This window comes from Nycticebus coucang, chromosome 18, assembly GCF_027406575.1.
Source record: "Nycticebus coucang isolate mNycCou1 chromosome 18, mNycCou1.pri, whole genome shotgun sequence".
In the NCBI taxonomy this organism is placed as follows: Eukaryota; Metazoa; Chordata; class Mammalia; order Primates; family Lorisidae; genus Nycticebus; species Nycticebus coucang.
This window is the reverse complement of record NC_069797.1, coordinates 14517119-14535525: the sequence shown is the minus strand read 5'-3', so window position 1 is coordinate 14535525 and position 18407 is coordinate 14517119. Positions and strand designations below refer to the sequence as shown.

Here is an 18407-nt window from a genome sequence, read left to right as displayed (position 1 = left end):
ACAGCAACCTCCATCTCTTGGGCTTACGTGATTCTCTTGCCTCAGCCTCCCGAGCAGCTGGGGCTACAGGCGCCCACCACAACGCCCGGCTATTTTTTGTTGTTGTTGCAGTTTGGCTGGGGCTGGGTTTGAACCCGCCACCCTCGGCATATGGGGCCCGCGCCTTGCTCACTGAGCCACAGGCGCCGCCCAGGAATGAAGTTTTGATATACTTAGCAAGAAGGTGAATATCAAAGTTCACCAAGTAGAAAAATATCCAAACAAAAAGAATACATACTATATGGTTCCATTTACATAAAATTCTAGAAAATGTGAATAGTCTGTAGACACCAGGCAGTTCAGTGTCTGCCCAAGGCAGTGAGTGGGTAGGGTGGGGAGAGGGCTACAGTGAGGTGCGGCTAAACCAGTAGATGTGTGAAGTGCCTTGATTATAGTGGAAGTTTCATGAGTATATACGTGTCACAACTTACCAAATTACGTGTTTCAACTATAGGCAGGTTATTACATGCAGTTATACCTTTTTATAAAGTTGTGTTAAGAAAAAAGCCAGCCCCTCAGCACTACACTTGGGGACCATTCTAAATAGTAAAATCACACCCCTCCCCCCCAAATACACAAAAGTGCAAAGTATTTTGAATTCATGTAAGGTGAAACTATACACCTCAAAGTTATTCAGACAAGTGCCATGAGGGCTGGAAAGAGAGAGGGATCACATTAAGTCAGAGGGTTAAGTTTCAGTGTGGGTAGTTGAATTTGAACTTAGTCTTAAAGGATGGGTTGGATATTTTAGGTGGAGATGCAGGTACATCAGCCTAATCAGTAGGCGTACAAGCAGGTGGGAAATGGGCAGAAGCTTTTTACACAATGAGCCACAGTGCATCATTTACACTTTCTAGACATTTTTATTTCAAAATAGTAAGGGGCACAGTGTTTTTGTTACATGGATACTTGTATAATGCTTAAATGGGGGCTTTTAGTGTGCATTTCACCAAAATAGTGCACACTGCACTGTACCTGATTGTTTTTATCCCTCCCTCCCCCTCCCCCTTCTTGGTTTCTAATCTCCTTACATCTCTTTGTGCCCATGTGTGGCCATGATTTAGCCCCCAATTATTGAGTACATGTGGTGTCTGTTTTCCATTCTTGAAATACTTTGCTTATCCAGGGTGGCCATAAAGTTCATGTGCAATTTTAAATAGTTGTGTATTTTAAATTGCACATGAACTTTATGGCCAAACCTGTGTAATGGTTTCCGTTTCCAACAAGTTGCTACAAAAGACATTATTTCATTCCTTTTTATGGCTGAGTAGTATTCCGCGATATACCACATCTTCTTTATCCACTCACTTATGGATTGATGGGCCCTTAGGTTTATTCTACACCTTTTCAATTGTGATTGTGCTGCAATCACACTAAACTTTGAGTGCAGGTATCTTTTTGGTAAAATGACTTCTTTTCCTTTGGGTAGATATCCTGTAATGGGATTACTGGATCCCATGGTAAGTCCATTGCTTTGAGGAATGTACTAATTTGTACTAATTTGCAGTCCCACTAGCAGTGTATAAGTGTCTCGTTAACTCTGCACCTACACCACCCTCTGTTATTATATTTTTACTTTTTAATAATGGCCATTCTGACAGAGGTAAGGTGATATCTCACTGTGGTTTTGATTTGCATTTCTCTGATAATTAGTTATGTTGAGCATTTTTTCATGTTTGTTTTGACCCTTTGCCTATCTTCTTTTGAGGAATTTCTGTTCATGTCAAAACAACCCCCTTAAAAGTGGGCAAAAGACATGAACAAAGTTTTATATTGTTTTTTTAAATCCTTGTAGCAACTTTGATAGTTAAAGAAATTATTCTCATTTGCAGCTGAGGGAACTAAGGCTCCCAGAACTACATATTGTCTCCAGCCTCAGAATTGGCAGAGCCATCAACTCCCACAAGTAGTTTACAGTGTCCATATGACAGTTATAAGTGTGACCAGGGGCTAGAGGGCAGCGCCTGTGGCTCAGTGAGTAGGGCGCCAGCCCCATATGCCGAGGGTGGTGAGTTCAAAAACAGCCCCGGCCAATCTGCAACAAAAAAATAGCCGGGCGTTGTGGCAGGCGCCTGTAGTCAGTCCCAGCTGCTTGGGAGGCTAAGGCAAGAGAATCGCGTAAGCCCAAGAGCTGGAGGTTGCTGTGAGCTGTGTGATGCCACTGCACTCTACCCGAGGGTGGTACAGTGAGACTCTGTCTCTACAAAAAAAAAGAAAGAAAATAAGTGAGAAGTTTAGAAATAGTGGTGGAGCTCGATTAAGGCTGGCCTTCTAACAATATAACTTTTAAAGAGTTTGGGCTTTCAGAGTCTATTGGAAAACAGTAAGCAATGAGGAGTCAAATATTTTTGAATCCCAGCACTTTGAGGGAATAAGGTGGGAGTATTGCTTGAGTCCAGGAGTTCAAGACCAACCTGGGCAATGAAGCAAGACAGCCTGTATCTACCAAAAATGAAAAAAGTCTGAGTTTCATGGTAGCATATACTTGAAGTCCTAGCTACTTCAAGGAGGCTAAGGTAAGATGATCACTTGAGCCCAAGAGTCGGAGGCTAAAATGAACTACCGTCATGCCACTACACTCCAGCCTGGGCAACAGTAAGCCCTATATCTATTTAGAAAAAAGAAAACAAAATTGAGCAAGTTGTTTGAAGTAGTTTGGTTGTGATTCCATAGACATGATAACAGTAGAGTAAACCAGGGTAGATTCGAGAGATACACAGTGTCCCAAATGTCTCCTTATGTAGGGAAATGGGAAGTTGTAGCTAAATGTGCCTTTGTGGACAAAATATTCATTATACAATTTCATAAAATGTTCACAAAATATTCTCATGTGTTAGCCACCTAAAACTTTGTAATAAAATTTTATACAGAAAGGTACATTTAGCTATAATTTCCCATTTTCCCTATGGATAGCAACTTAGGGGACACCTGTATTACAAAATTCATGTTATTAGGACTTGGTGATGAATTGCATAAAGTTGGCCAGCAAATGGAATCACAGCCAACTCTAAAGATTTTAACATGGGTTATAGAAAAGTTATATTTTTAACACAAAATAAAGAACTCTGGAGAGGTACCCAATTTTCAGGGAACTGTATTATTCAATTTGAGACACACTGAGTTCATGATTATGTTAATACTTCCAAATAGGAAAAAAAAAAAACTAATCAAGCGACATGACAAAATTGGAGCCCAGGAGAAAGTCAGGGATGTACACAGTGGTTTTGTTTAAAGATAGATGAGTAAAGGCTCTGCGCCTGTAACTCAGCAGCTAGGGCGCCAGCCACCTACACCAGAGCTGGTGGCTTCAAATCCAGCCCAGGCCTGCCAAACAATGACAGCTACAACCAAAAAAAAGCCACGTGTTGTGTCAGGTGCCTGTAGTTCCAGCTACTTGGGAGGCTGAGGCAAGAGAATTGCTTAAGCCCAAGAGTTTGAGGTTGTTGTGAGCTGTGACGCCAGGCACTCTACCTAGGGCAACAGCTTGAAACTCTGTCTCAAAAAAAAAAAAAAAATAGAAAATGAGTAAATATAGAGGGTTACTTTGGGCAAGGCTTGATGTGTTGGGGGCAAAGGAAGATGTTAGTCTCTCCTCATCTCACTGTCACAACCCTTGTTCAGGCCCCCATCATCTCTTACCTAGGGCCATAAGAGTCTTTCTGTCAAACCATCCTCCAAGTGGCAGTCACAGGGATCAATTCAAAGCACATCTCCCGCCTGGCAGAGGCATGGCTTGTCAGCATGGCACAGGGGCATCTTTGTGTACTGGTTCCTTGCCGACCTGCAGAGCGTCACCGCCAGCCATCCAGCATCACTGATAGTAAGAGCAGTTAAATGAAACACCATCACATCTTTACATGCCAAGCATTACACTCTGTATACTTTATCTTAATGCTTACATCACCCTTAGAAGTCTTGTGCTCTTGTTTTTGTTTTGCAGATGAGGACACAAGGCTCACACAACTTGCACAGCCAGTAGGGAGTAGGACAGCTGAAATTTAACCGTGATCTGTGTAGCTACAGAGCCTCGGCTCTTCACTGTTCTGTGCTGAATCCTAGTTACTCATGCACATGTGGGATTTCTGCCTCCTGTGCCCTCTTTGTGCTTCCTTTTGTGCCTGGGTGCTTTTCCTCCTAACTTCTCCCCTTGACCATGTAACCCTGCTGTATCTGTAAGCCTCAGTTTACAGGTATTGGAAGGAAATTTTTCCTGCCCTTCCCTTTCTTTCCAGTTGGATACAGAGCCCATTCTCAGGGCTTCTGTGGTCCCCTGCACCTCTCTGTCATTGAGCTGTACCCCTTCTTGTACCCCAGTCTTTCTAGTGGATCAGGGATTGGTAAACTTTTTTCTCTAAATATGTTAGACTTTGTGGGCAGTGATGTCTCTGTTGCAGCTACCCAGCTCTGCAGTTACCTGTCAGTACCCATAACAATACTTAGACAAGTAAGTATAGCTGAATTCCAATAAAAGTGTTTATGGACACTGAAATTTGACTTTCATATAATTTTCACATGCCACAAATATTCTTCTTTTAACTTATTTTTACAGACATTAAAAGGAAATGTAAAAAAATGTCAGTGAACTTGTGGGCCTTACAAAAACAGGTACCAGCTGGAGGTGGCCCAGGAACTGTAGTTTTTAGCCTCCACATACAGTGTGGTTTCTTGACAGCGGCTACTAAACCCAATGGACTTCCGTTTCCTCTTGTGTGGCGTAGAGAAGGGGCTAAGGAAATGGTATTGAGTGAAGAGTGGGCGCAAGCAGGAGTGTTGGGAGAACATGGAATTACTAGAGCACCTGTTAGGCTCTGGATCCATGTCGAGGGAGGACTGCATTTTCAAAAGGAGGGGAATATTCTAGGGATTTACCCTACAGGAACAATTGCATAAATGTGCAGATTCATGTTTAGGGATATTTGTAATGAAAACAACCAGTGTGTTCATGGGCATGAGATTGGTTTTGTGGAATATCTATCAAATGGAATACTCTGCATTCAACAAAAACAACAGCTGCCCCAGTTGCTTGTGACAGACGCCAATTCAGAAAATCCAGGAGCACTGCCATCTCCTGATCTGGGGTCTTCTCACGCAGCCCTGGCCTCAGGTAGAAGAAATGAGGCAGTGACGATGTCCTGACGTTGGCTTTCTTACTCTGAATATAGCCAAATTGTTGTCCTGTAGTAGCATTTAGGCAGCTCTGAAAACTCAGGCTGGGCGTGTAGCACTTTTTACAATGCATGTAAAGTGTATCATAGATTAGCTGTCAGGAGAAGAATGCTTATTTTATATAATGTATGTTCTCTTAATGTGAGGGGAATAACAGTGATTATCATCATTGGCTTGTGGTTTTATTTTAAAGGTCTGAGAATCACAGATAACTGTTGGCTAAATGAGCTATAACTGGACAGTCATTAAGAGCTGAGTGTGAAGGACAAGAGCTATTGGCTACTCAGTATGAGTGTTAGGGAATTATCACTCTGGATCGCTACCTAGAGCAGCGGTTCTGAACCTATGTGTCGCAACCCACAGGATCTGTATTAAAGGGCCGCAGCATTGGGAAGGTTGAGAACCACTGACCTAGTGTTGTGAGTGAAGTGGATACAGTCACCTGGAAGGAACAAGAGAAACAAAAAACAATCGTATTAGAAGATGTTATTGTGTTTAGGAACAGTATGACATTGTAATAAAGAGAATTAAAAGTAAAGACAGTCTTGTAGCATGGGGAAGGGGATGGGAAATGTGTTTTTGTCTGTATGGTTTTTGTTTTTTGTAGAAAATTAAGAGGAATACAGCTTTCCACATGTCTTAACCTATAAAGGCAAATTCTAAATTTCTCAAATGGTTCAGGGTAAAATTTTCATTCATTTTAACATTTACTTATTAGTAGATAATATTAGATAGAGGCATTAATAACAAATTCAAGATTCTCAACTTTTTGTCAAGGCTTAGAAATGAGTTTTGATAATCCTCTGGACCTTGTCTTTTAAGGTAACAACTAAAACTATACTTCATTGTTTGGGTGAGTGGTGGGGAACCTGCAGCCTGGGGGCCACATGTAGCCTTCTGGATCTGCCTTTTGAGTGAATTTAAATCTTACAGAATTTAGATTTGGTCAGGGGGCCACACTTGGGGATCTGGAGGGCCACAGATAGCCTTGAGGTTTCCTACTTCATAAGATTTTTCAAATATAGCCTTTAGAGCAGCGGTTCTCAACCTGTGGGTCACGACCCACAGAAACTGTGGTAAAGGGCCACGGCATTAGGAAGGTTGACTTCAAAAACTTATAGGGTGTTCATTCATACCAATATTAAAACAGAGTTTACTGTGGAAATATCTTAAAATGCTATAGCAAAAGAGAATTGTTTCATATTATATTTAATGTTTTCTGGTATTTTTCATTCTTTTTACAGTTTTTTGAGGTGCCATTTGACTCAAACATGAATAGGACAAAGAACAGACCTCTAGTTCGTGGACAGATCAGGTAAAATCATAAATATAATCCTCTTCCACATTGTAGAACATACATTTACTTGTTCGTCTTGAATCATTTCCCACTCTTTTGCCTTGAACTACAAAGTGAAAATAACATACCAACAAAGGGGCAAATTGGTGTGGTTACACAATACTTCCCACCTCTGACCACGCAGTGCTGAAGATGGATCTAAGATTTGCTCAGGTTTTTTTTATGGGAGTAACTTCTGTGATTTTGTAATTATATGCATATTTGAGACACAGATTTTGTTTCACTTGTGGTGGCTAAAGATGAAAACGTTCCATTAACACAAATGATTTTCAGACAAACCTAGAAGAGGGCTGTGTCTGCAGCCTCAGTGAACTGATGACGCTGTACTGCCTCCTTTACCGTCCTCGCCACCAAATTCAATTAAGTAGAACTAAAAGGCATATGAATATTTTAATATCACTAATGGTTAGTAATTAAACATTTTACTTCCTGGAGATCTCTAAACTGGCATTTTAAAATATTTTCTTGACTCTGACCTGCAAGGACTGTCTGAAAGCACCCAGCCATCATTACGCTGTTTTCAGTGCATGGATGGATACTTTATGGACAGCCCTTGTATTTTGTGTCTAGACTAAAAAGGGCCAAATGGTTATACTGATTGTTTTACATCAGTGAATCCTCTTCGTGTTTATAGGCAATGCCCTCATGAGACATAAATTTGGGGAGCAAACACTCATGGGTCAAATAATCACACAGGCTAAGCAAAACAATGAAAGAATGAAACGTAGGTACTATCAGTCTACATAAAAATGATTTTTAATATTAGCTGCTTTTAGCCATTCTATTCTTTTTTTTTCCAAGACAGAGTCTCACTTCATCACCCTCTGTAAAGTGCTCTGGTGTCACAGCTCACAGCAACCTCTAATACCTGGGCTTAGGCAATTCTTTTGCCCCAGCCTTCTGAGTACCTGGGCCTACAGGCACCCGCCACAACACCCGGCTATTTGTGTTGTTGCAGTTTGGCCAGGGCCGGGTTCGAACCCACCACCCTCAATATATGGGGCCGGTGCCCTACTCACTGAGCCACAGGCACCACCCCCAGCGATTTCATTCTTAATGAATTTAAAATACTGCTATGTTAACAAGAGCAATAGAACTAGATGAAAATATATAAGAACAAGAACCTCAGAACTGCTGATGTATTATTTTATTTTGTGAAATATATCCAAAGCTATGGGTTGTATTTTAGGCTTAGAAACTATCAGAAGTGCTTTTATTTGAGTAAAGTTGTTTTAGAGGGGAGAATGCAGACTCCATCCAGGGGTCCTCAAACTTTTTAAACATTCACTGCCCCTCAGACTGTTGGAGGGCCAGACTATAGTTTAAAGAAAAAAAACTATGAACAAATTCCTATGCACACTGCACATATATTATTTTGAAGTAAAAAAATGAAACAGGAACAAATACAATCACACCACCTCATGTTGGCCCACAGGCCGCAGTTTGAGGACCCCTGCAGGGTCTCAAAAGCTAAAAGTGTGATTGACTCGTATAAATCACAAGGAAGTTCTTCATGATTTGGAATTTCTGTCTAGTTATTTTTCTCAGTGAAATTGTATCCTCTTTTAGGACCAGGGGCAGTGTGGGAACAGGCCAGGTGTGTAACCGTAATCAGATAGAGGTCTATCCTTTTACTAGCAACCTGTCTCGCTTTGCCCAGCATGGTTAAAGCGAGGTCTCTCTGCATCCAGGAGGGAGCATCACAGCCTAGTGCTCGTGACTGGCTGTGCCCTCCTTTTAAAGGGGGTTTGGATCATAATCCTGAAAGACCCAGTCCCAACATCCTGAGTGTTGAGATCCCAAAGGTCAGATCCCTGAAGTCTACAATCCGGAAAATCATCATCACAGGGTAGCTGCATCATGTTTGGCAGAACCTTGTTATTGTCTTTATTTGGAAATTAAATATGGCATAGGGAGATGCATATGGGTAGCAAGTTGAAAAGGGTACACTTCTGGACTTAATTTTAGGTATCAACTCGACTGGATTGAGAAATTCCTAGAAACCTGGTAAAGCATTATTTTGGGTGTGTCTGTGAAAATGTTTCCAGAGGAGGTTAGTGTGTGAGCCTGCGTGAATTAGGTGGGGAAGATCTCCGCTCATTGTTGGTGGGAGCCTTCCACTTGGCTGGGGGCCCAAAGACAACAGATAAAGAGGGCAAGTTGGTCACTCTGAGCACAGGGACAGTCTTTTCTTCTGCTGCTGCAGACATAAAACTCCAGGTTTGCTAGCCCTTGTTTAGATCCCAGGATTTAAACCAGTAGCCTCCCTGGTCTGGAGGCTTTTGGTGAGCCACTCTGCCCTCCTCCCAGGGTCTACATGCAGCGGTGTCCAACTTTTTTTCTCCTCTGCTATGAATTGGAGGAATGAGAGTTGCCTTGAGCTACACATTAAATACATATTAAGTGCCTTGAGCTACACATTAAATACATAAACACTAAGGAAAGACATAAGCAAAAAAAAAAAAATTCCGTGCTAACTTCTTCACAATATCCAACACCACAGATAAGCAAAACAGTCCTCAAATAATCAACATGCCACTGCAGCCCACTCCACAGATTGGACACTCTCAGCACAGCACTCCCACCACAGCTGTGTTGTGGGACTTCTTGGCTACCATAATCGTGGGAGCCAGTTCCCCTCTCTGTAGAACCCTGACTGATGCAGATCTTGTATTGGGGCTGCTAAATTTCATTGCCTTTTCTATATTTCTTATAACACAGTGGAAGAGATCTGTGAATTGTTCTCTCACAAACAGGCTTTGATAAGTTAAGTGTACAAGGCTACTTAATGGTGAAAGAAAAGTTTAGAAGTTAATTATTATTGGTGCTTCAAAAGCAGAGAATTGCTTAATTATGACAGGCAAACAATAACCAGACTTTCAGATGGACAGCATATACTTAGAAAACTTATAAACTACAACCATTCTCCAAATACAAATGCAGCACGTGTTTTAAAGATCATAGACATAGAAGGGAAAATGAAGGCAAAAAATGTAAGAAATCTTCTCTGACAAACTGGTCAATTGTCTACTTCTGCCCTTTCACGTGTAATGTCATGCTTGCCTTCAAGACACATCAGAGAATAAAAGAACTCTACAAGCTCAGTGTCACTGAATTTTTTTCAGTGTTATAAAACACATCAGATAGTGAACTATTCTTTTTTTTTTTCCTGCGGTTTTTGGCCGGGGCTGGGTTTGAAATCACCACCTCTGGCATATGGAGCTGGTGCCCTACTCCTTTGAGCCACAGGCACCACCCTGAACTATTTTTAAGTATTTCACTGTGGAAGGAGACAGACTCATACTTCTTACTAAATCTAATGTAGAAGAACTAGCACAAGATTCAACTGAACTAATGGATGTCACTTTCAAAACTGTCGCCACTATCTTTTTATCTATGTACTGTTCATGCTTCTGTTGGATCCAGAAATTCTTTAACTTACCTGCTTGTTCATGTATTAATGACTGGGAAAACACAACATTAAAAAAAAAAAAATGCTTGTTGGAAATTCAGTGGGCTTTGCAGAAGGAAATGGATTTGAATGAATCCCCAACCATAATGACAAATTTGAAATTAGGTGCAATCAAGGTTCATAAAAGTGCATTTCAAGGGGTTACCAATAAAGTTTGTTTTGACCATTCAGCCCAATGCATTTTTAGAAAATTGAGATGCATGGATGGGCCATGCAAGAGGCCTGCTCTGGCATTCCTTCCAGCTGATGGCATTCCAGGGACGTTTACAGAATTTGAACCACATTTGACTGAAGAAGCCAGCGAAGTTATTGCCTACTTAGGAAATAATTATGTGCATGGTAGAGGACACTTAGGCAGAGGTCGTGTTTCTGCCAAATCCATGCTCTGTGTAAGAGTGTGTGGGGGATGGATTTCTGCACACCCAAAATAAGAGGGAACCACAGCACAGAAAGTGGAAGAACTTAACAAGGAATGCTCATGTCAGTGTACAGGCAGTGTACAAATATCTAATTGATGTATGACTCGCACTTAGGAACAGAGGCTATTACACATAATAGGTAAACATACCTGTTCCCACTTACTTATAAATTCAATTTAAGAACAAACCTACAGAACCTACCCCGTTTATAACCCAGGGACAAACAGCAGTGCCATATAGTAAATGAATTCGTCAACATATTCCCCGAGAAGAGCCATGTTCTAAAAGAAAAAAAAGCAGCTATCAATCACGTGAGACTTCATAGTGTCTCGCATGAGGTAGCTGCATCATGCTGACGCACAGGTCAGCATTGCGATGACGACTTTCTGTGTAACAGGGTGAGCTAGCAGCCCTCATAGCTACCTCCATGCAACTGCCGTAATCTATCCCTGTAATAGACTTTTTCATGCACTGCATTTTTTTCTCTTTTTTCTTTTCTAGGGTCTTTCCCGCTATTTTAAATTGTCAGTGTTATTTTTTACAATTTTCTATGCAGCGTATTTCATCTTTACAGTTTCTAACACTAGAAGTATAAATTATGTAGAGATTTTCAGAGAGTTCTAATTTTAGTTAGATTTTGCAAATTTGACTCCGTGAAAGTGCATTATCACAACATCGTCACATCCTTGGGAAATAAACAAATGTCCTTGTTGTGTATCTGCTTCTGGGAATGATGCGGTTTTTGAGATCGCAGCTCTTTAGGTGACTGTATATCTGGTGGTGACCCATTGCCGTTTTTAACTGATCTCACCAAAAGACTTCCGTTGTTTGTCATGGTGTTTCAGATTCCGCTGGAGGCGCACAGGCTCCGTGATGTGCGTTTGTGTGTTTTGCTTCTGCACTGTTTGCATGTGAATGTGCTTTGTCAGCTCCCTGCTGTTATTCCATGCTGCTGTCCTCAGCATGGTGGGTGTTTGTGCTTACAAAAATGTGTGTTATTATTGCCTGTTTTATGGTGTCAAGTGGCCGATGAAGTATTCTGTCATGTTTTTAATGAGTTTCTCTACTAAATTCCCTTTTAAAAATGTAAAAAAGTACAAATAAAAAGTACATAATTCTTACAAAGAATTTTTCTAGTTATATTTTCCAGAATTATGTTTTCGAGATTTTGATCTTTGGGGATTATGATTTTCAGAATTTCAGACTTCAGGGATTTTGATTTTTTTTTTCTGGGATTGCAACACTCAGGATTATGGCTTTCACAATTGTGTCTTCCGGGATTGTCATTGACTTCCTTTTAAAGGAAAGTGGTTGTAATACCACCATTCGTCTTGCATAAGCTTATAACTTCTTTTGTTGGCGAGAGGACCTAGGTAGAATCTCACTTAGAAGAAATCTGAATTGCTATTTTAGAGGGCAAATATCATCTACTACATAGACATTTTATAAGGGTGGCCACCATAGGATGTTTTGTAAGACATTATAGGGGTGGCTATAGGGCAGGAGTCCCCAAACTACGGCCCGCGGGCCACATGCAGTGGTGTGAATTGTATTTGTTTCTGTTTTGTTTTTTTACTTCAAAATAAGATATGTGCAGTGTGCATAGGAATTTGTTCATAGTTTTTTTTTAAAATCTATAGTCCGGCCCTCCAACGGTCTGAGGGACAGTGAACTGGCCCCCTGTTTAAAAAGTTTGAGGACGCCTGCCATAGGGTGTGGTGGAAGGTCTTACTGATGATCCGTTAACATTTATTTCTTAGCTTTGGTAGTTCTCATGTTTATAATGGCTATTGGCCATTTAAGTACAAAGCATAGCAAGTTTATTTTGAAATTTTTTTCTTAGTATTTCCTACTAAGTGATATGTCTTGTTGAGTCTTTACAGCTTCATGGGCTTAATTTACAATTTGGCCTATAAAGTGTGTCTCCCTGTCATTGCTGATAGACAGCAGAGTGGCAGGTCTAGGAAAGAAGACTCTTGAAAAAGCTGATGACAGCTATTTCAGCCTTACACATAGACTAGTTCCTTTCTATTCTAAAGATATACCAGAAACACTTAGGGAAAAAATATATTACATTAACTTTGTAAACTGATCACAGGTTTTTGTTTTAAATTTATATTTAACTGAGTAAAATTTACCTCTAATGAGTTAAAGTAATGTAGTCATACTTAAGGAAAGACACACATGCCTGGACTAGGTCTGTGACTTTTTTGAGGACTGGGGGAAACTCCCTGAGGGAGCCCTTTGCTCTGTGGCTCTGTCAGTGCAGCTGTGTGTGTGCCTGGATTCCATCCCCTGAGCTTTGGTTCTTTCTTCCAGAAAAACATGGCGCAGAGGGGTGCCCACTGACACCTTACAAGCTGACAATGCCTTTTTTGTTTGTGCTTGTTTACTGTTTATTCCTAAAAGGACTGGGAGGATCATAGCAAAATGGAGAAATGAAAGTCAGGGTTATAGAAAATAGAATATGGGATAAATGGTAAGATAATAAGAAAAGCTTATCAAATCCGTAGTTAATAAGGTAAAGCTATAAATTTTATTCTACATTTTCTGGTGAAATCACAGTTTTATGATAATGAAAAGCATTACATGCATTATTTATATTCTCACATTAGCACCATTAGGTGTATACTGTTAAATTCTTCCGAATATTCAAATGTGGAAACTGAGGCTCCAAGTGTTATAAATAAGTGGCAGAACCAAAATTTGTCTGAGTTCCTAATAGCTACTCATAACTGTCTCTAAAAGTCTCTTTGGCCATAAGAAAAAACCCTATCCTAGGGAGCCCAAACTTCTGCCTCTTAACTTATTAATACATATACTTAGGGATAATGTTAGAAGGTTGTCCTTAGCACCTTCTGTAGAGGAAAGCAAATGGGTTTCTAGGGCATCCGTTCAGGAAAGCCAGATACAAATACCAAAGGACAGTCTCCAGTGAGAACCATTTAGAGTGTATGGCTTTAGTGTACGTGGGGAGGAGGAAGCTCTCAGGCCAGACGTTGTAGCCCAAGAATACATCTATAGCTGTTCAGCTTGATCCAGGAACTAAACTAAGTCAGTGAAAGAAAGGAGAAAAGGTGTCAGTGTTATGTGAGCCTCGGGCAATAGTGAGGTGCAAAGAGATGATGTGGGGAGAGTGCTCTGCCACATGACGTAATTGTAAACTAGGCTGTGTGTCCAGTGGCTTCGTGCAGGACAGTTGGGTTTATACCTGTTTTCCTAGCAGAATTATTGCTCATTTATAAGAAACAACTCCTCGTCCATTTAAGTTTTAGAGAGAGATTGTAGCAGCAACCTCCAGGTTGGGTGGTAACTGTACCATCCTGTATAAAGGGAATAATAGATAGTGATGATTATGGTGTTTTCGAAATTTCCTTATTTTTAAAGCTATTCCATACAAATTCCCGTTGTTGATCTTGTCTAAAAGAGAAAAAAGCATGTAAATGGAAAGTATAGTATATCTGAATTATTTTGTGGATATCTAAATTAGTTTCTGAGTGTCTAGCCATTCTGTCTCTCTCCCTGTCCTCTGGCCTCTCTGTTGCCTAAGACAGAACAATATTGAAATAAGGCCAATTAATAACCCTATAAGGGCTTCTGGGTATTCAAGTGAAAGGAGTCCCACACCTCTCACTTTAAATCCAAAGCTAGAAGTAATTACACTTAGTGAGGAAGGCATGCTAAAAGATGAGATAAGCCAAAAGTGAGGCTGTTTTCCACCAGTTACACAAGTTGTGAATGCAAAGAAGTTCTTAAAGGAAATTAAAAGTGCTACTCCACTGAACACATGAATGATCAGAAAACAAAACAGCCTTTCTCCTGATGAGGAGAAAGTTGTAATGGTCTGGATAGAAGATCAAACCAACCACCACATTCCCTTAAACTAAGACCTAATCTAGAGAAAAGCCCTTATGTTCTTCAATTCTGTGAAGGCTGAGGGCAGTGAGAAAGATTCAGACGAATAGTATGAAGACAGCTGGGTTGGTTCATGAGGTTTAAGGAAAGACACAAAGCACCAGGTAAAGCAGCAAGTACTGATGTGGAAGTTGAAGCAAGTTTTCTAGAAGCTCTTGTTGTTGAAGGTATCTGCGCTGAACAACAGATTCTAAATATAGATAAAACAGCTTTTTATTAGAAAAAGATGCTGCTAAGACTTCCACAGCTAAAGAACACCAATGCTTGGCTTCAGAGCTGCAAAGGACAGGCCGACTGTCTTCCTCTGAGGACCAGCACAGCTGGTGACTTTCAGCTCATATACCATCCCAAAAGTCCTGAGGCCCTTAAGACTAATCTACTTTGCCTGTGCTCTATAAATGGAAAAGCAAAGCCTGGTGACAGCACATCTGTTTATAACATGATTTGCTGAATATTTTAAGGCTACTATTGAGACCTGATATTCAGAAAAAAGATCCAAAATATTATACTGTTCATTGACAATGCACCTGGCCACCTGCGAACACTGATGGAGATATAAAAGGAAATCAGTGTTGTTTCATGCTTGCTGACACATCATCCATTCTGCAGCTGTGGATCAGGGAGTAGATTGGATTTCCAAGTCTTATTTAAGTAAAACATTGTATAAGGCTGTAGCAGTCATAGATAGATATTCTTTTTGTGAATCTGAGCAAATCTGAAAACTTTCTCTAAAGAATTCACTGTTCTAAATACTATTACGAACATTTATACTGTATGGGAAGTCATCAAAATGTCAAGATTAACAGGAGTTTGGAAAAAAGTTGATCCCAGCCTTCATGGATGACTTCGAGGGGTGCAAGACGTTGTGGAGAAAGTAACTGCAGATACAGTGGACACGGCCAGAGAATTAGAACTAGAACAGAAAGTGTAACTGCAGATACCGTGGACACACTAAGATAATTATAATTAGAATAGAAAGTGTAACTGCAGATACCGTGGACACACTAAGATAATTATAATTAGAATAGAAAGTGTAACTGCAGATACTGTGGACACACTAAGAGAATTAGAATTAGCAGAGAAAGTATAACTGCAGATACAGTGGACACACTAAGAGAATTAGAATTAGCAGAGAAAGTATAACTGCAGATACCATGGACACACTAAGATAATTGGAATTAGAATAGAAAGTGTAACTGAAGATACCGTGGACACAGCCAGAGAATTAGAACTAGAAGAGAAAGTGTAACTGCAGATACCGTGGACACACTAAGATAATTGGAATTAGAATAGAAAGTGTAACTGCAGATACTGTGGACACACTAAGAGAATTAGAATTAGAATAGAAAGTGTAACTGCAGATACAGTGGACACAGTAAGAGAATCAGAATTAGAATAGAAAGTGTAACTGCAGATGCAGTGGACACACTAAGATAATTGGAATTAGAATAGAAAGTGTAACTGCAGATACTGTGGACACAGTAAGAGAATTAGAATTAGAATAGAAAGTGTAACTGCAGATACAGTGGACACAGTAAGAGAATCAGAATTAGAATAGAAAGTGTAACTGCAGATGCAGTGGACACACTAAGATAATTGGAATTAGAATAGAAAGTGTAACTGCAGATACTGTGGACACAGTAAGAGAATTAGAATTAGAATAGAAAGTGTAACTGCAGATACTGTGGACACAGTAAGAGAATCAGAATTAGAAGAGAAAGTGTAACTGCAGATACAGTGGACACACTAAGAGAATTAGAATTAGAAGAGAAAGTGTAACTGCAGATACAGTGGACACACTAAGAGAATTAGAATTAGAATAGAAAGTGTAACTGCAGATGCAGTGGACACACTAAGATAATTGGAATTAGAATAGAAAGTGTAACTGCAGATACTGTGGACACAGTAAGAGAATCAGAATTAGAATAGAAAGTGTAACTGCAGATACAGTGGACACACTAAGAGAATTAGAATTAGAAGAGAAAGTGTAACTGCAGATACAGTGGACACACTAAGAGAATCAGAATTAGAAGAGAAAGTGTAACTGCAGATACAGTGGACACAGTAAGAGAATCAGAATTAGAAGAGAAAATGTAACTGCAGATACAGTGGACACAGTAAGAGAATTAGAATTAGAAGAGAAAGTGTAACTGCAGATACAGTGGACACAGTAAGAGAATTAGAATTAGAAGAGAAAGTGTAACTGCAGATACAGTGGACACAGTAAGAGAATTAGAATTGGAGAGAAAGTGTAACTGCAGATACAGTGGACACAGTAAGAGAATTAGAATTGGAGAGAAAGTGTAACTGCAGATACAGTGGACACACTAAGAGAATTAGAATTAGCACAGAAAGGGAGAAGTAAGATGGCAGCGGGGTAACAGCTTCCTTGCATCTAGGCATGGTGAGTCTGGGGAGACAAGACTCCAGGCATCTCTGGCTGGTAGGATCTGCCAATAATCATCCCTTTGAGGACACAGGGAGTCAGCGAGAAACTTCTGGACCCCAAGAGAAAGACAAAAGCAGTGGAAAACTGGCTAGTGGTTGCATGTGTTCATTGGATCTAATCCCGCTGGCAGCTGTAAGTACAGCAGCAGTGAGATTGCAGACTGGAGGGGCCTTCCTGTGAGCTGTGTTGGTGTTTTGGGACTTGGCACTCAGTTGAACTGCCTTGGGACAGCTTGAACAGGAGTGCGGAGAATGCTGGGCGTTATCTAGGGACCCAGACTGAGCCGCTGAGCCAGAGGGAACTAATAGTATTTGGCTGTGGGCCGCAGGAAGCCATTGTGAGAGAACTGCCCCGGCAACTCCACCCTCAGGGTTGCAGAGCAAGGATCAGGCAGAGTTAGTAATCTACTGACTGAGCAGCCTAAAGGTGGGAACTGAGCTGCCTTACAGCCTTACAGCCTTAAGCCCCCAGGGGCACAGTGAGACCAGTTCTGGCACACTGGGTAAGTGGATAGCCACTTAAGCAGTGGTCCCAGCTACAAGCGCTTTCCTGGGAAAGCTTCTGCTTAGCCAACTTTAGCAGTTTAAAGTACCTTTTAAAAGGGCTGAGGAGAGATTTGAGAAATCAGCAGAGGCCTCCAGTCATAATCAGCATTGTGATTAACATCTCATACTCTGAAAGATCACCTGTTGCTGACACAAAATTCAGCAAGATATATATACTACTTTGTTTTTGTTGTTGTTTTTGATTCTGGTTGTTGTTCTTGTTGTTGTTCTTTTGTTTTTTAATTTCAACCTCTTCTCTATAAATTTTTCTTTTCTTTTTTTTCTATTCTTTCTGAATTTTTTCTACTTTAAATATAATTTCCAATTGTTGACTTTTTCAATAATTAGAACGTAATTTTTGCTAATGTTGCTACTCCTATTATTTGTTTTTTCCCCCCAGTTTTATCCCATAAAAGTTTCTGTTTGCTTCTTTGGTTTGATTTATAGCATTTTCTCTTTCCTCTCTACTTGGTGGAGGTGGAGTACTGTGTCTGAACAGGCTAGCAAAGAGCTGCTGACCTCAAGGGAACCACCCAACCCTGCACCCCCAGAGGTTGGGGGTTTTTTAAGGTTGGGTCAAAGTGCCCTACTTTACACCTATTTGCTCTGTCTCCCTCTTTCTGTGCCTCTCTTCTTTTTGTCAATATTCCCCTTTACCCAACCCCTCTCCTTTCTCTTTTTTTCTTTTTCTTCCTTCTTTCCTTCCTTCCCTTCCTTTCTCCCTTCCTTCGTTCGTTCCTTCCTTCCCTCCCTCCCTCCCTCCCTTTCTTTTTTTTCCTTCCTTCTTTTTCTCTTTTTCTTTTATCCCTTCTTCCTCTTCAACCTTCTCATTCTTCTGCTCCCATACCAAAAGAACTCATCAAAACCCTAGTCCACAGGCATGGCAACTTAAAGAGCAAGAGAAAGTGAAAAGAAAATTAGGGCAAGGAAACAGACAAAAGAAATCACTCATGAGGAAGAATCAGCAGAAAACTCCTGGCAACATGAAGAACCAGTCCAGAGCAACCCCTCCAAGGGACCATGAGGTAGCTACTGCAGAGGATTC

General features: G+C 40.6%; 1 protein-coding gene across 2 annotated transcripts in view; it reads left to right on the top strand.

The window, feature by feature from the left end:
* The window catches only part of LOC128570769 (protoheme IX farnesyltransferase, mitochondrial), a 155568-nt gene that overhangs the window by 92451 nt on the left and 44710 nt on the right, over positions 1-18407 (top strand). For both annotated transcript variants that reach the window (XM_053570217.1, XM_053570218.1), the window contains exon 5: positions 6450-6520. In XM_053570217.1, the coding sequence (XP_053426192.1) occupies positions 6450-6520 (71 nt within the window). The remainder of the gene's footprint in view (positions 1-6449; positions 6521-18407) is intronic.